The sequence below is a fragment of the Mytilus galloprovincialis genome, chromosome 13 (genome assembly GCF_965363235.1).
Source record: "Mytilus galloprovincialis chromosome 13, xbMytGall1.hap1.1, whole genome shotgun sequence".
NCBI classification, from domain to species: domain Eukaryota; kingdom Metazoa; phylum Mollusca; class Bivalvia; order Mytilida; family Mytilidae; genus Mytilus; species Mytilus galloprovincialis.
Window position 1 is genome coordinate 3,883,713 of NC_134850.1, and position 25,050 is coordinate 3,908,762.

The 25,050-nt window shown below is 32.4% G+C and overlaps 1 protein-coding gene across 1 annotated transcript; it reads left to right on the forward strand.

Annotated features, from left to right (window-relative positions):
• The first annotated feature begins 757 nt into the window (after nucleotides 1-757).
• LOC143056395 (tRNA pseudouridine synthase-like 1) lies at nucleotides 758-21,198 on the forward strand. Its single transcript, XM_076229484.1, has 8 exons — nucleotides 758-872; nucleotides 4,373-4,430; nucleotides 6,098-6,228; nucleotides 7,129-7,212; nucleotides 16,074-16,232; nucleotides 16,823-17,060; nucleotides 20,240-20,402; nucleotides 20,838-21,198. Exons 1-8 carry the CDS (start codon nucleotides 826-828, stop codon nucleotides 21,194-21,196), a joined length of 1,239 nt encoding a protein of 412 aa, XP_076085599.1. The 5' UTR covers nucleotides 758-825; the 3' UTR covers nucleotides 21,197-21,198.
• Nucleotides 21,199-25,050: the final 3,852 nt, after the last annotated feature.

Below are 25,050 nucleotides of genomic sequence, written 5' to 3' on the forward strand. Positions count from 1 at the left end.
TGGAAGTTTCAGAGTATGAGAAGCTTGTTCTTTACTTAGCGGAGAATAAATATGACGAAGCTGCAACTGAAAGTGAGAAGAGAAGAATACGTAAACGATCAAAGATATTCCAAGTTGACAAAAAAACAAAAGTTTAATGTATATCAACAACCAGGAGGGTCAAGCGACTGTGAGAACTGTCATCACCAGAGAAAGAAGAAAGAGTGTTATCAAGCTAATGCACACAGGATACCTTGGCAGGGATAAGACTTATGAAAAATGTAATTCAAGGTAAGATTATTTTAATCCATACGATAATATTAACATTTAGTGTGACCCATGAACATGATCATGAATAACATTTAATAGTAGACTCTTCCGTAAAACATCAAGTAATTGCTTACAACAGCAAAAAATATCACATATTTACATTTTTACATCAAGGCAATTTTAAAACAACAATCATGATTTTCTAACTATTCAACTGGAACTTGATTTTAAATTGGGTGCGAACGACCCTTGGGTGGTGCGAGGTGCGAACGGTGCGAAAGTGTATTGGGCGCGAACGGACCTGATACCGTAATAAATAAGCCGGCCATGCAACATGTGAAAATAGACAACCATACAATCACTGGGGGAAAATGAGAAGTAACCCTGCCTTTTATCCCAGACAACAACAAAAAAAAACAACAAAAAACCCAACCAAACTCACGAGTATTCCTAGTAACACTTTATTGGTGGTGCTCCTAAAGTATGTGGGATAACACTGTAAACATCATATTCTTCGTTTCTCTCCCTTCACATAATTTACCTAAACTTGAGCATGTGAAACATAATATTATAATAATGGGACGTTTTTTGTTCTATTTCTCATATGTTGGCACTCGTTACAGGTAACTCTAGCATCGAAAGATGTAAATAAATATAAATATTGTTAAAAAAAATATAGCAACACATGTCGAATAGCATCAGATATGAAATATATACGAATTCATGACAACTCGGCCACTGGCACTGGCAATAACAATAATAAATTTAAGCTTTATTTAGAGTCGATAAGGTATACAAACGTAGACAAACATAAGCTCTAATGAGCTTTTAACCAACAAAGTCCAATCGCACCAATTTTTCACCAACTTGATCTCCCATTCTTCATGTTTCCTACCGTAGTCTAAAATCGTTCATCTTGTCAGTTCGTTAGGTATTTGTGTTTGAACTTAACACACGGGGAAACTCCGCATTGACGTCACTACGCTACTTCCGGCGTAGAAAAACAATGTAGAATACGTTTTTTCTGCACTTTTGAATAAAAAAACATTTCTGAAGGTAAGTTTTCATTGTTGTTCTCAATTATTGCTAAAAAATGACAAATTTCTAATGCCCGTTTCAATCCCGACTTCCGAATGTCTAAAAACATTCTAGAACTTCACAAAATCCCACTTCCGGCCTCCATTGCTTTGTGTACATTCCATTCAGCGTCATCAATCTTGTGGCTGGCAATACAGGTCAAGCAAATCGTATTTTTAGGAATTTTAAAATGACATGCTCCTTACGTCTTTCGCGATTTTCCCGCGAAAAAAGCCCAACCAAAAAGAAATGATGCCCATGCCATAATTTTGTACAGGAATATAGAGTAGGTTAATGAAAAATAATTTACATTTATTTTTCATAGAATTTTCTTTTTATTCATTATAAAAAGATCGATATTTTGACCATCATGACTGTAGATAAATATTCATACAGAATTCCATTGATGTCAAAAGGGATGGCAAAAAAAGAGTTTTCCTGTTGAATAAAACCCAAAATTAATGCAAACTATTTTGAAGCAATATCCCACTTGTAAAGAAATAACGTAATTGCCGTAGACTGGAAAATCCCCTAAATGACAGTAGAGCAATTTGATTGGGTAGAATGAATTGACATCACGTGATTTTGACGCCATTGAAATTTAAATGTAAACAAACAAGGTCAGAAGGTTCAGTATGGGACAGCATCGTGCATTTAGTTACTGACAAATAATTATGAGTTACCAAGCTTGACAATGCATGGTAATAAAAAATGAAAGCTAAGTGTACAGAAAAAATAAGAAAAAAATAGCCCTAGGATAACGACTTATCATTACACCTGGATTCTTGTTTACCATTGTTTACCAACTCGCCCAACTTATGTAAAAGTTCAAAAATCCCATTGAAAATTGGTCTGACAACTCTCCCCACTTTTGGGCAGCAACCATTTGATGTTTTACGACAAAAAAGTGTTTTCAGTTTTTGTAGAAAAAAATTTGATTGACTCTGGAAAAAAAATGTTTGTTTCACATGTTTCACCCTCAGCTAATTTTTTCATGTAATGCTAAAAGTGGGTCTCTTTGGAGTCTTAAGTGTGACGCAGGATTGCCGACTTTTTGTAAGCGTGACAAGTGAAAGTCAAATTATTGTACCATGTAAACGGGAAAGGAAGTCTAACGGGACACAGGAATTTACAAAAAAATGAGAATTTTCTGTGATGACATATACATGTAGGTGTATTATGCAAAATGACAAACTATGAACTGTTATATCTGTCAATATTAAGTATACATATAGACAAAAGTAATATCAATAGAACTAAAATTACAAATTTTAACGAAACTAATGATGTATATATATTGTCCCTTTGAAACATGTACGTAACATACGTATGTTATCACAGTTCTTTGATTTTTTAGTCTACAATTACAAATGTATGTTAATTTCCTGTAATAACCCTATAGAGTTATATTCCTGACTGCCTACATTTTATTGCAGTAAAAACATTTCTGTGTCATAAACATAAATGTCTTGGGTATTTCAAAACACCATTATTTTTTATTAAGGATTTCTATACAGTGTTCCAGCTAGCATGAAATGGAGGGGTGCCGTGCCCCGCCCCCGAAATTTTGCGCCCCTCTGCCTTTTTTAAGCGCCCCTGTGCCCCTCTGTGCCCTTTTGAAAAAAAGTTTAAAAAACGATCTTTTTCCCTCATATCGTCGCCATTTTGTTAGTATAGAGTATTTTGTAATCTTAACATGGTGATTTAACCTTGTACACAGATAAAATAAGTGGAGAAATTTGATTGATTAACTTCCAATGATGGTTATTTTCTTATATGCAATGAAATGTTATGTGATTTTTTTTTCTATAGTACTGGACAGGATAAAACTTTACTCCTGTCAAGTATTTCTTTATTTGAAATAAAGATAAATTCTTCACATTTTGTTGAAAAGTGCAAATTTAACAAATACTAGGCCTAAAATAAAATATTGTTTGTTTCCCCAATCCCGACCGACCCTGCAAAAACAGCATGAACAGTGCTACTCATAAAATTTTATTGTCAAATTTAAGTCAAATATTATTTTATTCATTTAAGATTTTCAGGCAAGCTTGCAGGATCGTCCAATGTTGCATGTGTTGTTCAAGCTTTTTGGAAAAAATAAAATTATTTTCCTACCCACATCTGGCTTGGCAGGGTCGGGATTGGGGAAACAAATAGTATATTAATTTAGGCCCTAATACCATTTATAGAGTAAATCAATGGTGGTATTACACCTTTAAAATAAGGAGGTGAGTAACAGAGTTGGTTGATTTGGTGCGATTTGCAGTAGGGTGAGTTGTCTTGCATCCTATACAGTACACATGAATGAGCATTTCATCCATTTTGTGTAAGTGACAGACTGACAGATATAAGATTCTGATTGTTTTTATGCCCCACCTACGATAGTAGAGGGGCATTATGTTTTCTGGTCTGTGCGTCCGTTCGTTCGTCCGTCCGTCTGTTCGTCCGTTCGTTCGTTCGTCCGTCTGTCCCGCTTCAGGTTAAAGTTTTTGGTCGAGGTAGTTTTTGATGAAGTTGAAGTCCAATCGACTTCAAACTTGGTACACATGTTCCCTATGATATGATCTTTCTAATTTTAATGCCAAATAAGAGATTTTACCCCAATTTCACGGTCCACTGAACATAGAAAATGATAGTGCGAGTGGGGCATTCGTGTACTGAGGACACATTCTTGTTTTTATTCTGAAAAATTGTCAATTAGAAAAATACAAAGATACAAATTTTCTTGCTAAATTCAGTCTGCACAGTTAGCCACTAGTCTGATTACATGTACTAGTAAAATTCTTTCTCAGACTAGTAAGTTTTTGCAAAACTTTGTTTGGACCAATAAAAAAAATGTCAGAATATTGGTCTTCGGACTAGTAGTTGAAAAAGTTTTTGGTGCAGACTGTAAAATATGGATTTACTTTATTACATCCGTCCCTGAAACAATGAATAAATCTACCAAAATCATTCAATAATTAAAATGATAAAGTTAGTTGATGTCCTTGAATCTATGTTAGTCATTTTCCAAAAAGTTATATCTTTATTTGTTTTATTTCAGAGGATTACAGAGACAGAGTACCACCGGCATTGATGACACTGTTCAAGGAAGACTTGTGGTACAGCAAATAAAAATATAGTTTGTGTTTGTATACATACCCTCCTTTTTATGAATAAAGAAACGCCTAACCTAAATGAGGGGGATAGGACCTAAGTCCTTTATTGGGACTTTGGGATTGGGTGTTTTGAAGCTCAGGATTTCGGAATTGACCCTTTCAGGATCCGGTATTTTGATTTTTTCAAATTTCGGGAGGTCAGGATTTTAATTTATTTAAAGTCAAGACCTCCGTATTTCATGTTTTTAAGCCCGGGATTTCGGAATCAGGACCCCTCCTACACCCCTCTTTAATTCATTATTGCAACTGACCATGCATATATGGAAGTTGATAGTGACAAAAAAGTTTCCAAATACCAGTCAGGGGTACTACTTAAACAAGTGATTTCATTATCACCTATTTCAGTGATTTTTTTTATATTCAGTTATCACCTATTTAAGTGATTTTGGTGTTTTCTTTGATCTTCTAATGCTGATTTCAGTGATTTTCCATATTTTCACAAACTTTTCTATAATTTTCCTACATAAATCATGTAAATCAATTATCCCTTTATCTTTGGATATCAATTTCACCAGTGCGCTTGAGCAGTAAGTTAGCATGCTAAAGCTTTTGAAAGTACCCTTGGGAATTGTTCTGTAATCAAATATTCATTAACTACTCTTACTATCAGACAAAGGTCAACAATATTAGGTGACCTGATTGGTTTTCTTTAGAATTAGAATGATTTATTTTAAGGCTGATCCTGATCTACAAATTATTCCATTTTTTTGCATATTTAAATAAACTAAAAACTGTCAGGCTTATCATGCAAATGACAATTTCTCCATGTACATAGTTGTTTTTCATTGGAATTCTGGTCTTTTTTCCAATAAAAAAATCAAGCTTGTGTGATAAATATCCAAAAATTGTTATAATCACTTATCATGCTTTATATTGAAGTGATTAAATTTTAATTACTTGTTTCAGTGATTTTGAAAAGTCTGTGCGGAAATTTTAAATAATTCAAAGCCAAAATCACTAATTAGGCCAAATAAAAAAGTATGTGTGGTTCCAGTTACATCTGAAAAAAAGTTGGGTAGGTAGGTAGGATTTTTTTTTTTATTTTATGTTTTTTTTTTTACATTGAGTCTATGGGAGCAACATTCTGACTTTAACAGTGCTTAATGAAAAATGACAATAAAATCTTTAGGGTAGGCTATTTTTAAACCAAAAAAGTAGGGACGGTAGGTTAACTGGAACCGCACATATATTTTTATTTGGCCTTAAAGAAGTACCACCCCTGAAATACATGTGATACAATTAAGGCTCTAACCTACATGCATAATTGTTTACTTTATACACATTATGATTTTTATGGAGAACAGTTGCATTGCCACTCATAACACATCTTATTTCAAAAAAAAAATAATAGCAAAATAAAAAAGTTACACAATTGTTTGATTTGCCTCAAATCTTTAATGAAAGAATATTGTTCAGTGAAGGAATTAATTACATAACAAACTCACTGTGTGAATGTCTTTTTAAACTTTTTTTTACTCTTTCAGCTAAATGACATGAATGTGATGGAGATTCTAACCTCTTGATTTGGACATTTGTATATAATAATATATAATTCCTTAAAATTTTAAGATAGAAAATAAGAAATGTAAATGATATGACTGTATTTACAGGATTTTACCAGAGATGTGTTAAGGCGTGACCTGAGTGACCCTACAGCAACATTGTCATCATTGGTGTCCAGTAGAACAGATGTAGGGGTGCATGCATTAAATAACACAATAACTGTTGATTTTCCAGACAGGTAAAGTTTGAAGTATCACTTAAATTTTCAGACAAAACAGTCAAGCCATTAGTGGGTTGCTGCCCTTGAATTAGCAATTTTAAGGAAATTTGCAGTTTTTGATTGTTATCTTGGATATTAATTTATTTAGGATGTATAGATAGAGATAAACTGTGAGCAGCAAGCATTTAAGATTCATTAGTGGAAAAAAACTGTATTTGCTTTATACAACTATTTAAAAGGGAGATAACTCCAATGTTTTATGAAACTATTTAAAAGGGAGATAACTCCAATGTTTTATAAAACTATTTAAAAGGGAGATAACTCCAATGTTTTATAAAACTATTTAAAAGGGAGATAACTCCAATGTTTTATAAAACTATTTAAAAGGGAGATAACTCCAATGTTTTATAAAACTATTTAAAAGGGAGATAACTCCAGTGTTTTATAAAACTATTTAAAAGGGAGATAACTTTAATTAGATCCATTAGAATCTATTATTAAGTATTTTATAAAAGTAGATAAAAGGGAGATAACTCCTATGAAATCTTAAATATTCTAGATCACTCTTAAAAAGTTCGAAAAGTTTCAAGTTTCATCAGAATCTTTTTTTGTATTTTTTTTCATTAAATGTATCACAAGATGTTGATTGCATATATCGTATATGAACTTTGACTTCTTAAAGTTAAAGAATGTTTTTGAAGACAGGCAATGTCATATTATTTAGTAGTGTTCATTTATTTTTTTTGTAAATTCATATTCTGTTACTTTGAATTTATTTTTCTTTATTTAGAAAACAAAACAGACAATAGCATGATTTAATGATGCTACAAAACATATTAGATATGAAGAGACTCATATCATTTACCAGCCTTCCTTTAATAGTTTCATAAATTCATTTTTATTTTTATTTTTATTTAGAAAACTAAATGGAGAACAACATGATCTTCTGTGGATACAAAAAATATTGAATATAAAGCTTGGGAAGAAAGGAGAAGAAATAAGGTAAAACTATTGATGAGGGTTTGTATGAGGGGTTCATATTTTTCTCTCACATTTTTATGCCCCCCCCCCCCAACCTTCTGTACGAACTGTCACGCCCGTATATGTTAGGAAACCAGGTGTAAAAATCATACTTCATCCTTGTGGCATTGCAGTGTTTACAAAATGCATGTTCAGGCATCAACCAGACATAAACCAAGCGTAACTGAGGCGTAAACCAGACGTAAAATTAGGCAAATTTGCAAACTAAAACCAAAGAGCCAAATTTTGAAAAAAAAATCCCATGATCCTTTAAACAAAGCGTTATGGGTATTTCAATTTACACCATACCAACAGTTTTATGCCCGTAAGAAAATTTACACCTTGCTTATTTCAATTTATGCCTGTAAGAAAACTTACGCATTGCTTATTTCAATTTACGCCAGGTTTACTGCTTTTTCTACGCCCGTGAGAACTACAAATTTATGTTTCCTGCTCCATTACGCCTGGATCTAGACACGAAACTACCTTTTACGCCTGTTTACGCCTTATTTCCAGGCGTAATATGCCTTATAATTTTGTACGGGACACCTATTCTGGTCTGTGCTTCCCTTCATTAGTTCGTCCGTCCGTTCATTTGTCTGTCTGTCTGTCACGCTACATGTTACAGTTTTTGGACAAGGTAGTTTTCGATAAAGTTGAATACTAATTAACTTGAAACTTAGTACTAATGTTCCCTATGATGACTGTGAATCATCGGTACAGCGGATATAGGTACTAACAAAGCCAGCATGATGGATTTTGAACTGACATGGCAACAAAAAACTTAGTTTTGTTTTATCTTCATTCAGTGTACATTTCTCAACATCTGAAATTCCTGCTACAAAATAATTAACCCATTGATTTTTGAATTTTACATAGGCAAGTAGTAAATAGTTATCAAAGGTACCAGGATGATAATTTAGTACGCTGTGAATGTCAACACCAACTTTCAATTTTGATACAGTTGTCGACCCATTTACATGTTGAAAGAAAGCTAATACATGGCAAAAGTAATAGTTACCAATCATAAACCTAGGCCAAAATAAATAAATAGTGTGTTTCCTATTTCACCCCGAAAAAAATTAGGTAGGGTAGGTAGGTAAAACATTTTATTTTATGAAAACTTTTTATTTTTTTCTATCGATGACAGCAGAAAAAGATTCAAAATGAAATCATTTGATGTGCCTGCATGCTTCTTTGATATTTATTAGTACTTAATTAAATCTACAGGTTTTTTAATTTTCTGTAAAAAATATAAGAAATATGAAAATAAACTTACGAATTTCATGGGCCGTAATAGGAATATGTTCTTGCCAATTAATTATCTTAAAGCAAAAATGGCAGTGAAAAATCTGGCATGGTATTATTGTTTGGCCTCGTTGAACCTAACAATGTAAATGACACACAGGGTATACATGTGGAAACAGACTCCTACCCCCATTTTTTAGTAGTAGAATCACTGTAAATTGATGCTAAGCAGCGGCTTATGATTTTTTTGGGGTAATACTCTTCCACCCTCTTTATTTAATAAATAGATGTGTTTTGATGTTTGACAGAATTTAATCTTGAGGAGTGGGGTTCTGACAATATTAAAATTTCAGGTTTTGAGAAAAGTGAGAATCTTTGTCTTTATATTTAATACATGGAAAAAAATTGTAGATATTAATAGGGCATGATTTTTTTTCCTTCTCTGGTATAAATTGTTGTGGGCCAGCCAGAGAAAATTTTAAAAAATAAAAGTAGACATGGTGCAGGGGCAGATTCATTTATAAATGAACATGAATCATACACCATGTCTGCCTACTGGGGAAAGCTTTCTATTTCTCGGTACACATTGTCTGCCTCTTGTGTCGTGGGCCTCAATCCTTTTTGTTGTCTGGGGGGACTAATGAGATTGAAGTCACGCTTTTGAATATCGATATCTAAATTTTATTCCACAGCCATTTTATCAAACACATGGGTGACAGACGACACTAACTGTTCGCCGCCGACAAACATAAAGCAAGGTAAACAGTCCCGTAAAATACAATTAACAGTATAAATTATGTCCTACATTTCCGGTAACCAGAAATACCAAATAGAGGTATATAACACTTGTCATCATTAACTCCAACTGTCAAATCCACAAAAGCATTAACAGCCGTTATGTTGCGTCTGAGAACAATTTTTTACAACATTCGTAAGAGCATTTTTTACAACAAAAGCTAGATTGATTTTAGCAGTAAATTAATCTCATTTTACTCTTAAAATTATTTGTCAATTATCGTCTTGTCATATGTTTTCGTATGTCATAAAACTTTTTTTTTCGTCTATAGGTCCATCATGTTGTTCTTTAAAAAGATTCATCATATTGTAATTATCCGGAATTGATGTCATTATATTTGCAAACATGTGATCACATTTTGCATATTTGATAGCTAATAAATACGCTGCACGGTTGTCGAAGAGCCATGCTTGTTTATTTAAAATCTTGGTTTTTGAAACGCTTGACTTATCCATATTGGTCGTTGCTATCAAACGTTTTGATGATCTGTAGTTTTCTAAACAAAAAGTCGGATCCGGACAGACCGAAAAATCCGGATTTTTCATATTTTTTTTTATTTTTGTCAATAAAATGTTTAGGGTCGGCGTCAGAAACGGAGGTAGGGTCGGGAAACCGGAAACACACTATTAATTTATTTTGGCCCTACCTGTGGTTACTCATTCCTTGAAACACATTGGGTAATAAAAGAGTGTGAAAATATAGTTTTTGTGTACGGTGTACAGCAACTTAACAATGCACCATATAGAAGGATTTATGTGGTCAGCTATATACACTGTACACAATGCTTCTTTTCGGAATAAAATATCGAAAAATAACATATGTATGAAAGATTTCAATGCCAATTATTTAAACAGCTATACTTATCATGCGCACACACAATGGCCTTCTAACAGAAAAAGAGTTGCAATGAATATATAATCATATCGGATGAGACAAGCGCCAAGTGGTTTGACAAGTATTTGCACATGTTTTTAGTAATCGTTCTTGTTTTGGGAAAATAATGAGACTTTTTTAATCATCAACCTACAATCAAATCATTTCTTAAAACAACAATTTTATTTAGATTGAAGTACACATTGATATTATGTGAACAAAACAAAGGTTTTCGATACTGTGTAAGATCAACATCGATCACGCCTGCTTGGTTAGTATCTAGCTATATCCACTGTATTGATGATACATGGTGATGATATGATCTTTCTAATGTTATCGCCAAATTAGAGTTTATACCCAAACTTTACAGTCCAATGAACATAGAAAATGATAGTGCAAGTGTGGCATCCATGTACTTTGGACACATTCTTGTTTTGCTATTCTTCATAGATGAAGTGCAATATTCCCTTCTCCAATTATTTTAGCACCCAAATATTCTCTTTATATTATTTGGCCTATTTTTTTTTTGTTCTTCATTTTTAGTTCACAGGGGCCCCGTGTGAGCTTATGCCTTCACTTGGCGTCCGTCCTCTGTTGTGGTCGTAAACTATTTCAAAAATCTTCTCCTCTGAAACTACTGGGCCAAATACCTTCAAACATTAACAGGGGTATCTAGTTTATAATTTGTTTTGGAAGTTTTGATCCGTTGTCAAACATGGCTGAAAAGGCTAAAAATAGAACATAAGGGGTCAAATGCAGTTTTTGGCTTATATGATATCTCAAAAACTAAAGCTTTTAGAACAAATCTGACGTGGGGTAAAATTGTTCAATTGGACAAGATCTATCAGCCCTGAAATTTCCAGACAAATTAAACAATCCATTGTTGGGTTGCTGTCACTAAATTGGTTATTTTAAGGAAATTTTGCAATTTTTTTGGTTATCTTGAATATTATTATAGATAGATATTAACCCATGTTAACTGTAAACAGCAAAAAAGTTCAGCAAAGTAAGATCTACAAAACAGTTTAGGCCACGGTTTTTTAATTTGTTGGTTTATGGATTTTCTCCATGAAAAAGTCGGGTCGGTCGGTCGGGAAAAAAATAAAATAATATCTTTCAAGACAGAAGACTGATATGCAAAATAAATATATATTTCACCTTTCTATAATATGTTTGTTATCCTATTTTGTCATCATTTCTTAAATTTTAGTTTAATGAAATATTATTGCTCAGTTGTAATAAAAATTGCATGACATTGCCTAATAATTTCCCGTAAAAAGGGGGTGCACGGACAAAGACGTAATTAAATTTCATAAAGGAAGACAAATTCACATAGCTCTTAATCAATTCCAGGAAAACTTGGTGAATAATGATCTTCAAGAACGAAAACTGATAAAGAAATAAATGTAAAAGCGTGGTAAGAAAATAATTTTCAACACACGCGTCAAAAACGTAATAGACTCGTCCACTGGAAAAAACGAGAATATCGGGTTAATCTGTTGTCATGAATTCCCGTTTTTATCCAAATGGACGAAATTTTTTTATTATCTATGAAACAAGAAAATTTTAAATGATCTGTTAATATTCAGTACTTTAACTTGATGTCCTGAACTTCCACCTGTCCACATTTGGACAAGTCTATTTCTATGAGAAGATGCATCTTACGGACTGTTGACAAATAAGAGAAACGAACTTATTGTGTAATTGGTTTTAAACACGGGTTTCGTTCCACAAAAATATTTGTCCAAACGACATGTCAAGGTCATTAATAATTGATTTATCTATTTTTAGAAACGTAAACTGGAAGTTTCATTTTTTCACAACAGAAAGTGTTATCAATTCTGTTAGTGATTAATGCATTTCATTTTATAAAAAAAAGGATAACTTATTTATTTTTCAGGGATAATGCATTTGTTAGGGTCGGCAGGAATGAAAAAGCATGAAAAGTCAATTTTATTTTTATTCTGGAAATAGGCAAAATCAGGTCTGCAGATCCGTAAACCAACAAATTAAAAAATTCTTGCCTTATTGACCAAATTTTCTATTGACCCCTTAAGGAGTTAATGCCCTTGAAGGACAATTTTACACAAGTTTAAGTTTTTTAACTTTAAAAATCTTTTCAAATGAATCTAGTATAAATTTTGTGTTTTATTTCCTTGTATGCCAAGAAACATAGACACTATGGTTAAAATGGAACATATGGGTAAAATGTATTTATTTGCTTTTGAAGAAAATATGACAGATACAATGAACATTTTTTTTGAAATGGCATTTTCAAGGCACTCATTAATATAATACGGGAACGCAAAAATAATCATTGATGGAAGATTTAAGCTAAAAAGTAACAGGTGAGTGATTCAGGTTCTTGAGAGACTCTTGTTTTTGCATATTTTCTGTTTTACTTGCAAAGTATTTTTTATCCTTTTAAACTCCATCCAGACCCTAATTTATAGACAACAGAAAAGTACTGTAAATTCAGAAATTATTGCATGCATTTATTATATAGCGATTTTAATCATTTTAGACTTAAATGCAATTTAATTTTTATGATTTTACAAAAAATCCTGTTTTATTCATATAAAATGTTTTAAAATGCGAGTTTAAATTATTGCATTTTCAACTCTGTCACATTTTTCGCAATAAATAAAAACCTTGCAATAATTACTGGATTGAAAGTGTCTGTATTTAGAAAGTGATTTTTGTATGAGCCACTGGCAGATCCAGAAATATTCATAAGTGGGGCCTGCTCCAGTCACGCTTCAGTGATTCCCTATATGTATTCCGCCTCTGTGAACACCAGTGTCAGAGCAAGTACAAAAGAATGAGATCTGTGAACAATTTAAAATCAGTGTTTAAATTTATTAGACCTTGTCATCTACTGAAATAAAGGTTTCTTACAGCTATTTTCCTAATGCATGTGGAGCAAGACTTAGGTTAGCTTGCTTGTTATATCTGTATATTGTACAATTATATTGCTATAATGTCCAATTAAATTAAAATATGATATATATGAAGATTTAACTATACTTAAATATATTGTTTGAAGATATCAATCTTAATTGCAAAGCTTAAATAAACAATTATACAAGCATAGCTAGCATAGCTAGCATAGCAAGCAAGCCAACCAAAGTGTTATTCTACAAGCATTAGGAAATTAGCTGTAAACATGGTAAAGGACCAAAATAAGGATTGAGGAATTGTGGGAATCACTTGGAAAAATTAAAATAGAGCTTTCTTAAAATAGATATAGGAAGATGTGGTGTGAGTGCCAATGAGACAACTCCCCATCCAAATAACAATTTAAAAAAAGTAAACATTTATAGGTCAATGTACGGCCTTCAACACGGAGCCTGTAACTGTTTGAAAATTAAAAGTGTGTAACTGTTTGAAAATTGAGTTTATATTATAACCTTACAACATTGTACATAACAGACCAAAATTAATTGTTAATTTGATATATAAATATTTTTAAATCAATCAAAGAGTTATACATTCACATATATATTCGTGCACTTAGCTTGCATTTATAAGGTCAATTTCTATCCAAGACAGATCATATATTGTTTCCATGCAAATATCTCCAAAACATAATGTTTTACTTACTGCATGTGTGAACATTAAAAATAAATTCTATGATTAAAAAATTATTTCATTTTCCCCACAACTAATTGTGTATACAGTGTAACCTGCCTAATCCTACACCTAAGTATTCCATGTACATATACAGTGTAACCTGCCTAATCAATCACCTCAGTATTCCATGTACATATACAGTGTAACCTGCCTAATCCTACACCTAAGTATCTCATGTACAAATACAGTGTAACCTGCCATATCCTACACCTAAGTATTACATGTACATATACATTGTAACCTGCCTAATCCTACACCTAAGTATTCCATGTACATATACAGTGTAACCTGCCTAATCCTACACCTAAGTATTCCATGTACATGTACAGTGGAACCTGTCTAATCCTACACCTAAGTATTCCATGTACATATACAGTGTAACCTGCCTAATCCTACACCTAAGTATTCCATGTACATATACAGTGTAACCTGCCTTATCTTTCACCTCAGTATTCCATGTACATATACAGTGTAACCTGCCTAATCCTACACCTAAGTATTCCATGTACATATACAGTGTAACCTGCCTAATCCTACACCTGAGTATTCTATGTACATATACAGTGCAACCTGCCTAATCCTACACCTGAGTATTCCTTGTACATATACAGTATAACCTGCCTAATCCTACACCTCAGTATTCCATGTACATATACAGTGTTACCTGCCTTATCCTACACCTAAGTAATCCATGTACATATACAGTGTAACCTGCCTCATCCATCACCTCAGTATTCCATGGACATATACAGTGTAACCTGCCTAATCCTACACCTAAGTATTCCATGTACATATACAGTGTAACCTGCCTAATCCATCACCTCAGTATTCCTTGTACATATACAGTGTAACCTGCCTAATCCTACACCTGAGTATTCTATGTACATATACAGTGCAACCTGCCTAATCCTACACCTGAGTATTCCTTGTACATATACAGTGTAACCTGCCTAATCCTACACCTGAGTATTCTATGTACATATACAGTGCAAGCTGCCTAATCCTACACCTGAGTATTCCATGTACATATACAGTGTAACCTGCCTAATCCATCACCTCAGTATTCCATGGACATATACAGTGTAACCTGCCTAATCCTCGCTAGCCCAAAATAGAAGGGCGCTGCGCCCTGGATGCCCTCAGCCGCGCCCTGGGTGCCTTCATCCGCGCCCTTCTGCCTTCTGTTTTGGTAAAATTTTGTTTCATCGATTTCTGATCTCCAAGTTAATTACATATATGACACCTGTGTGATTGCCCCCAGGTTAATCATGTCATTACAATCAATTACAATGATAAAGACTTCAAAGGTGTTAATAACTAGGTAATTTAATTAGGACAATGTATCTTTTTGTCATACTTTTGATGAATGTGTCAACGAGTGTGTTTAGCTTGGGTCGGCATTTTCGATCTCCAAGTCACAATGGAAGAGCGTATATAAATGAAGACTTTCATGACTTTAGAATTGAATTTAAGTCATCAAAATAAAACTATGCTTTTACAGAAATGCCTTCCATCTCAACTTGTTAGCGACAAGCACAGTTTTTAATTAACTCAAACGTGGTGGAAATTAATTTGGAGTTACTTCCCCTGTTTTAGCTTATTACAAATTTGTGCTCTAAAAATATTATCTAGTATCAAAAAAAGGAATAAGATACCAATTGAATATATAATAACATAATAATGTTACCTTAAAGATATTAACTGTCTTTGAACATATTAAAAAATATATATTGCAATTTCTACTTGATAATTATACTTTTAGCAATCCATGTTCTAAACATTGTTAAATTAGTAATGCTCTCAGTTTCAGGTCATATGATGTATTAAAAGCTGTAATTCCTATATATAGATAAAAAAAAAAAAACACATATTCTTTGTTAATAATGGGTAGAGTGAAGTTAAACTGTGAAAGCATAATATGTTGATGTCGATGTACTATATCATTCATAACTACACAAACAATGAAATAAAGACTATAGTTGAAAAGCATCTTTATTTAAAAAAAAAACCATATACAGTAAAAAAAAAAAGAGATTCGTTAACTAATGATACACACAGAAACATAGACAAAAAAATGAGCAGTGCCTTTTCTTATCATAAAAAGTGCCCTGCCCTCCACTGGCACCCTGCCCCTTTTGATTTCTAGCTAGAGCAATGCTTACAAAAAAAATCTGAGTATTCTGACACCCTGTTTAATCTGACATTTTTTTCTTGTCCCCCAGTGTGTCAAATTGCATACGTTACAATGTATATAGTTAACAGAAGAATTAGATAAAAGAATATTTTTTTTCAGAGTTCACAGCATACAGCAGGTAGCTGATAATTTTCGCTGTTTTGGTAAACCTTACAGAAGGCATTATATCTACAGATTAGGTATCTTTGAAGATTCAGCGTACACCAGCAGCGGTACACCACTACCAATCATTGACAGGGGATTTGTACACCTTATACAGTAAGAGAACCTCACATGTACATATCTTCTTCTTTTCTGTAACTTCCTCCTGCTATTGAGGAGCACTTCAAAAATAAAAAAAATAAAATTGTATGAGCACTATTGAGATAATTAATTTGTGTATACATGTTTTTAATATTTCAAAAAATTGCTGAGGATAATTATCACATTCAATAGAAAAATTACAATGTTATTGCATTATTTGTATGAATATAATTAGAAAGATATTATATGATTGCCCATGAAAATACCAGATGATTTAGAAAATATAGGTCACTGTATAGCCTTAAACAATGAGCAACACCCATACCACATAGCAAGCTAGAACTTACGACATAATTATGTTCAAAACAATAAATGAAAACTATATGAAGCATGTTTTGACATAAGAATAATTCAGCAAATTGGGGGATCAGCCATCACATAATAAATGCAATAATTTCAAAATTGAAATACATTAACTTTTAATCTGAACCTGAATATTTATTTTCAGGTGAAAGTGCAACATAACCCATAAAACGTTGATTGAATATCAGTGGCCAATATTCTCTATTTCTATTTTTGATTTTATGTTTGTTTTACTATTGCAGCCCACCCTTCAGCATGGATAAGTTTCTACAAGCAGCAGAGGTTATGTGTGGAACAAATAATTTCACATCATTTACCAGTGTGAAAAAAATAACTGAAGAATTCAAAAATCCAGTACGAACAGTTTCAATCAATGTAAAAAGAGGTGCTCCTTTTATGGCAGGATCCACAGAAGAATGTCAAGAGAAACTGGAATTCTGGGATGTTCATATTATCAGTAAATCTTTCATGTATAAACAGGTATGCTATTCTTTCATATGGAAGACAATTGTATTCAGGTCATCTGAATTTCTTTTACCTGTGTATGCCTAGGGCCATTTATTTGCAACAATTTCAAATCAAAATCTAGACATCTAGATTTGATGTCTCAGTCAGCCTTAAGTGTAGTGGTAATCAAGCAGTACAATTTCCAAGAAAGAGGACTAACTCTAATTATACGACCGCAAAATTTGAAAAATTTTTCGTTGTATATTGCTATCACGTTGGCGTCGTCGGCGTCGTCGTTGTCGTCGTCGTCGTCGTCGTCGTCCGAATACTTTTAGTTTTCGCACTCTAACTTTAGTAAAAGTGAATGGAAATCTATGAAATTTTAACACAAGGTTTATGACCACAAAAGGAAGGTTGGTATTGATTTTGGGAGTTTTGGTCCCAACATTTTAGGAATTAGGGGCCAAAAAGGGCCCAAATTAGCATTTTCTTGGTTTTCGCACTATAACTTTAGTTCAAGTTAATAGAAATCTATGAAATTTTGACACAAGGTTTATGACCACAAAAGAACGGTTGGGATTGATTTTGGGAGTTTTGGTTTCAACAGTTTAGGAATTAGGGGCCAAAAAAGGGCCCAAATAAGCATTATTCTTGGTTTTCGCACAATAACTTTAGTTTAAGTATATAGAAATCAATGAAATTTAAACACAATGTTAATGACTACAAAAGGAAGGTTGGTATTGATTTTGGGAGTTGAGGTCCCAACAGTTTAGGGATTAGGGGCCAAAAAGGGACCCAAATAAGCATTTTTCTTGGTTTTCGCACCATAACGTTAGTATAAGTAAATAGAAATCTATGAAATTTAAACACAAGGTTTATGACCATATAAGGAAGGTTGGTATTGATTTTGGGAGTTTTGGTCCCAACAGAATAAGGGGCCCAAAGGGTCCAAAATTGAACTTTGTGTGATTTCATCAAAAATTGAATAATTGGGGTTCTTTGATATGCCGAATCTAACTATGTATGTAGATTCTTAATTTTTGGTCCCGTTTTCAAATTGGTATACATTAAGGTCCAAAGGGTCCAAAATTAAACTTAGTTTGATTTTAACAAAAAATGAATCCTTGGGGTTCTTTGATATGATGAATCTAAAAATGTACTTAGATTTTTAATTATTGGCCTAGTTTTCAAGTTAGTCCAAATTGGAGTCCAAAATTAAACTTTGTTTGTTTTCATCAAAAATTGAATAATTGGGGTTTTTTGATATGCCAAATCTAACTGTGTATGTAGATTCTTAATTTTTGGTCCAGTTTTCAAATTGGTCTACATTAAGGTCCAAAGGGTCCAAAATTAAACTAAGTTTGATTTTAACAAAAATTAAATTCTTGGGCTTATTTGATATGCTTTATCTAAATATGTACTTTGATTTTTGATTATGGGCCCAGTTTTCAAGTTGGTCCAAATCAGGATTCCATATCAAGTATTGTGCAATAGCAAGAAATTTTCAATTGCACAGTATTGCACAATAGCAAGAAATATCTAATTGCACAATATTGTGCAATAGCAATTAATTTTCAATTGGAGTTATCTTTCTTTGTATAGAATAGTAGTTGATAATATATGTTGGAAATTTGCCAGACATGACTATGATGTCATTTTCTATTTTTATTTGCCAATAACTTTATGTAAATAACTTCATTGGAAATTTGCCAATATAAAATGTTGCTGATGAAGCTTTTTTTCCTTATCTTATCTAAAATGTTTTTAGATAATGTATGTTGGACATTTGCCAGACATGACTATGATGTCATTTTCTATTTTTATTTGCCAATAACTTTATGTAAATAACTTCATTGGAAATTTGCCAATATAAAATGTTGCTGATGAAGTTTTTTTTATTGTTTTATACAATAAACAATGTATATTCACTTTTACTACCAACCAATCTTTACCATTCAGTGATAACAAACACTTTATTTTACATTTTGATATTTTATGATGTATTTAAAAGAGTAGTTATTGTTGCAAACTCCATTAGAAATTTGAATTAATATCAGTTTTGGAAAAAGGGAAGCGGGGATGTGAAAAAAGGGGGGGGGGTTAAATTAAAAAAATTGGGTTCAATTTTTCTCATTTGAAATTTCATAAATAAAAAGAAAATTTCTTCAAACATTTTTTTGAGAGGATTAATATTCAACAGCATAGTGAATTGCTCAAAGGCAAAAAAAAAACTTTTAAGTTCATTAGACCACATTCATTCTGTGTCAGAAACCTATGCTGTGTCAACTATTTAATTTTAGATTTAAAAAGTTTGAAGAAGAAATCTTTAATTGATTTGTAAAATCTTGACATTTGTTTTGTGTAAAAAAAAACCATGTAATGTCAAAAATTTGATCACAATCCAAATTCAGAGCTGTATCACGCTTGAATGTTTTGTCCATACTTGCCCCAACTGTTCAGGGTTCGACCTCTGCGGTCGTATAAAGCTGCACCCTGCGGAGCACCTGGTCTTATCTTATTTCTAATTACACGTTGGTTGTTTCAAATAAGATTGAGAAGGGAAATGGAGAATGTGTCAAAGAGACAACATCTAAACCAAGGAGTTAAAAAACCAGCCCACCAATGGGTCTTCAAGACAGCAAAAAAATATGTCAGCCAGAGGGGTGCTTAACTGGCCCCTCAACAAAAATAAGTACTTAGTCTAAAAAAAATGGATGTCATACTAAACTCCAAAACATATAAATGAACTAAAATTAAAAAAAAAAATACAAGACTAACAAAGGCCAGAAGTTCCTAACCTGGACAAAAATGAGAGAAAAGGAAATAAAAAAGGACAAACAAATGCATTTAAAACTTCCAACCCTTGAAGCAATGAATACTGTAAAAGCAGAAATGTTCATGGAGGATTTAATTTCGTTTATTTCGTGGAAAGAATATATCCACTAAATTAAAAAAAACCACAAAAGTTTAACCTCCATATAAAACCACTTACATATTCAAGGAAACCACGAAATTAACTCCCCATGAAATCTTATAGAAAGTAATAATCCAAGAAATTTTGACCCCACGAAAATTGAATGTTTCTACGGTACATAGCTAAGTTATTGAAATTTGTATCAAACATAATGTGGGTATCCTATTATAGGGTCCCTATACCATGTGATGTGTTTATTTAGTAACGACTGACTGTACATCTCATTTTCTTCATTCAGATTAGAAGAATGGTTAATGGTTTAGTAGCTGTAGCCTGTGACATGTGTAGTGTGGAAGATCTAAGACAAACATTGAAAGATCCAGCTCATAAAGTCAAAATTCTAGAAAGGTCCTTTCCACCATGGGCTTTGTTTTTAAATAATGTGGAATACTATCCTAAAGGTTAGGACATCATTATAAATTGTAACATTTGAATGGCTCAGATCACCATGGTAACATAATTGAAAATAGCAGAATGTGTTTTCATCATTATATATCACAAATGCCCAATTGTTTCAAAATATCTTTTTCTCAATTTTGTATTTTCATTGAAGGATTATTTTCTATTTGTATCTATTAACAACTTTACTCAGATATTAAGCATCAGCAACAACATTCAACACTCAACAGCGTAAAAAAAGTAATATAAATTAAAAAAGAGTAATGAAAGGGAGATAATTCTGTAACGGGTAAATAGATAATAAAAATAAATCATCTACCAGATTTTGTGTCTGTTAAATTAATCATATTATTGTACCATGTCACACTATAATCTAAAAGTACAGGTCATGCTTTTAAAGTTTTTGAACTAAATATTTTATATGTTTTTTTTTTCAGACCTGATTTATCCAGGACCTCTTCCAGAACTTCAAAAGGAATATAGAACAATGACAAAAACTCTTGAAAAATATCTGCATTTACAAGGATATGATAATGATATTAAAGACAGAACAAGGGATACAATCAGTGAACCAGATAGTTGTAGTGTTCTTAATAATGAAGAGAGAACAAATAACAATGAAATTTATTTCATAGATCAAATTAGTGACAGTGATTCTGTTCATTGTGTTGGAGAAGATTTAACTTTAAATGAATTCAGTGAACATATATCTCGAAATGGAGATAAAAATGAATGTGTTCTTACCCACAGTGATGAAATTGTAGATTCTGATATACGAATAAATTCGAAAGGATAATAGATAGATTTTGAATGTATTTTCTGTTTTGATCACTGTATGTTGCACTGTAAAAACACTTATTATCATGACATTCAGTAGCTAGGTTGTCTTAGATTGATTTTGATTATTGGTTGCTTTACGCCGCATTAGCACAAAAAGGCTACATCGCGGCGAGAGCTAATTCGAATATTTTTACAATTGTTAAAAAGCATATTTTTAAAATAAGACAAAAAGTCCTTCAATATACTAAAATTCTTGACTATATAAAAATAAAAATCAACAGTAAAATAACATGATAAAAATTAAAAACGATTTAAATATAATAACATTTTTATATTCTATAATAAATTCCAGTTTCTTTTAAAAATGCAACAATATTTGTAAATGGAACATTATTGAATAAATCATACATATTATTGACATTGAAATGCTTCTTACGAATATCAGCAAAGTCAATACAATTAATTAAAACATGTTTAATAGTATGCTTGCAGTTGCCTTAGAAGTTCATCAACTGTATAACTAGCCTATCAACACTGTGGTTGGGAATTTAAATACTGTTCTTGGCCGCTGCCTTAGACTACAATCTTAATTGACAAGGATTGTCAATTTTTATGTACTGGTGCTCTTCGGGAACTTCAGCTCCCTCATCAATAAAAACTTGCGTCCACAATATAGGAAATAGTGCTGATAGTGGTGTTAAACACAATCAATACATTTTCATGAGCAATTACATTCCAGTTTTTTTTTCAAATAACTCAAAGAATGATAACTATAGAATTTTACAAAATTGTGTATATAAATCATGCTTTATGAATAGATGTGGGGTAAAGGTAAATCAGACGGTGAACAAAAAACTCAACTATTGACTGTTATCAAACTCTACATAATCCAGTCTAGATTAATAAACAAAAAACAGAATCTACAATAAACACCTGCATGCTGCAGATTTTCCATAAAACAATAAAATGAAGGTATGCAGAAAAATTGCATATGTTTGTCATAGCGATCTTTTATGAATTGACAAATAATGTGAGAATAATTATATTGTAACTTAAAAAAAATCTGCATACAAATGTATCAGATATCAGATTGCAAGTTCTTATAAATATGATCAGCAACAAGTTGCAACATACAAGTTATTAAAAAACCTCACAATAATTTAATGCCCATGCCATAGCAGAGGGGTCATTTAGTTTTTCTCTTATCTGTCCATACGGCCAAAAGTTTGTTTCTGTTCTCTAACTTTAGTTTTCTATAACTTAATGTTATGAAACTTATACACAATGCTTATAACCACAAAACACAGATCAAATTTTGGTGGGGTCACCTTAACCGTTCTTGAGTTATGCCCCTTTCACAGATGATATCGGATATGTTTTATGTCATAACTACAATCCCCTTCCCTTTTCATGAATGCTACCTACCAAATTACACTATTTACCCTGTTTGTAATAACATGATCAACAGGACAGGTGCCACATGTGGAGCAGGATCTGCTTACCCTTCCGGAGCACCTAAGATCACCCCTAGTTTTTAGGTGGGGTTTGTGTTGCTCAATCTTTAGTTTTCTATGTTGTGTCTTGTGAACTATTATTTGTCTGTTTGTCTTTTTCATTTTTAGCCATGGTGTTGTCAGTTTATTTTCGATTTATGAGTTTGACTGTTACGCTGGTATCATTCGCCCCTCTTTTACAAATGTATAAAGTTGCGGAATTTTCCTTTTCCGTTTCAAATTTGAAATAAACTTTACCGCTCACAGACCATTATCATGATTATCACTAATAAAATATGATTGTCCCAGGATAATGCATCAGTACTTTTACATTTGAGAGCCATATATTAGCATGCTAAGTGTAGAAATTGAATTTTGAATAAATGCTGACGGCTAATTTCTACCCCACTTTTATTTTGGCTAAATCACTTCCTTCATTTTTTCAACAGAAAATTTTTCCATATTTTTCTTTTTTTAATATGTATACAACTGTAAACTTCTCATTGAAAACAGTAGTCTGAATAGTCTAGAAAAAATACCGCATATAATACTCTGGAACTATTTTTATATGACCGCAATCATTTTTGAGGTTGTATATTGGTATCACGTCGTCAGCGTCTGACGGATTGTTTCCAGATAATAACTTAAGTCTATGTAAATAGAAATCAATAAAATTTTAACACAATGTTTATAACCACAAAAGGAAGGTTGGGATTGATTTTGGGGGTTATGGTCCCATCAGTTTAGGAATAAGGGGCCCAAAACATACATTTATCTAGTTTCAGGACAATAAGTTGTGTATAAGTAATGCAATTACTCTGTAATTGTACCACAATGTTCATACCATTGAGAAGAAGGTTGGGATTTATTTTAAGGGTTATGGAACAAAAGTCGAGGAATAAGGGCCAAAAGGGACCAAAAACAAGCATTTTTGAAGTTTTGAGACAATAACTTATGTTCAACTGTACAGATCTCTCCGACATTGTACCACAAGGTTCCATATAATGAAGGGAAGGCTTGGTGTCAGTTAGGGGTTAATATCCCTGAACATTTAGGAATAAGGGGCCAAAAAAGGTCCAAAAAGAAGCATTTTTCTAGTTTACAGACAATAACTTATGTTTTTGTGTATGGATCTCTCTGAAATCATACTACAAGGTTTCTTACTGCAAAGGAAAGGCTGGAATTGAGTTTTGGGGTTCTTGCTCCAAGGGGGGTTCAAAAGGTGAGGGCCCAAATAAGCATTTTTGTAGTTTTCAGTCAATAACTTGTGTTTGAGTGTAGAAATCTCTCTGAAATTATACCACAAGTTTCCATACTACAAAGGGATGGTTATGGGGGTAATGGATCAAATTATTAAGCAATTAGGGACAAAAAAGGGTAGGGGGAAACAAGGTTTTGTTCTGGTTAAAGGACAATTTAGACAATTTAAAAGCAATGTTAGGGAGATAATCCAATTCGAATTAGAATTTAAAGAATACTGTTATATATATATATATATATCGTCGCTGGGCTTTTAAAATGTTGTAAATTACAAATTTAAAAGCAATGTTAGGGAGATAATCCAATTCGAATTAGAATTTAAAGAATACTGTTATATATATATATATATATATCGTCGCTGGGCTTTTAAAATGTTGTAAATTACAAATTTTTCAAGAAAAAAATATCTCACAAACAGGCTTTGAAAATGTTGGCAAAATGCATGCTTCCAAAATGTCGTATGTAAACTTGAACATTTTTGTAAATAGCAGTGAAATAAAAACTTTGACATTTCTGGATTATCCAAGAACTTAAATTATTTTCACAGAAATAAAGAAATGTACAATTATTTTTTTCCCAAAGCCATTCTACAACGATTTTCAAGTTTTCATACACCATTTTGGAAGCAAACTTTACAAACAACTGACATTGGCAATTTTGTAATATGTCTTATTTCACACATTTTGATTGGTCTAACTGCATGCTATTTTGTAATACCAGAGATTTCCTCTCTCCCAGACCATTGGTGTTAAAAAGTGTTTTTAGCCAAAAAAAGTCATATACGACATTTTAGAAGCCCAGCGACGATATGTGTTTGGTTACTTGATTACCTCCCTTACACTGCTTGAAAATTTTGTTAAAGTAAGTGATAATTGTCTTGAGATGTGCAGCTGTAAATTTATTTTTAGAAGTTACTGTTAATTAATATTAATTTTAACCAAGACTGTAAGTTATTTTATATTTTAATACTCTTTGATATATTTAAATGAGTAGTTACTGTTACCAACTCAATTAGAAATTTTGATTGAGATTATTTTTGGAATAAGGGATTGGGGGAGGTGAAAAAAAATGGGAGGGGTGGGGATAAAAATTTTCTCCTGTTAGATTTCAGAAATTA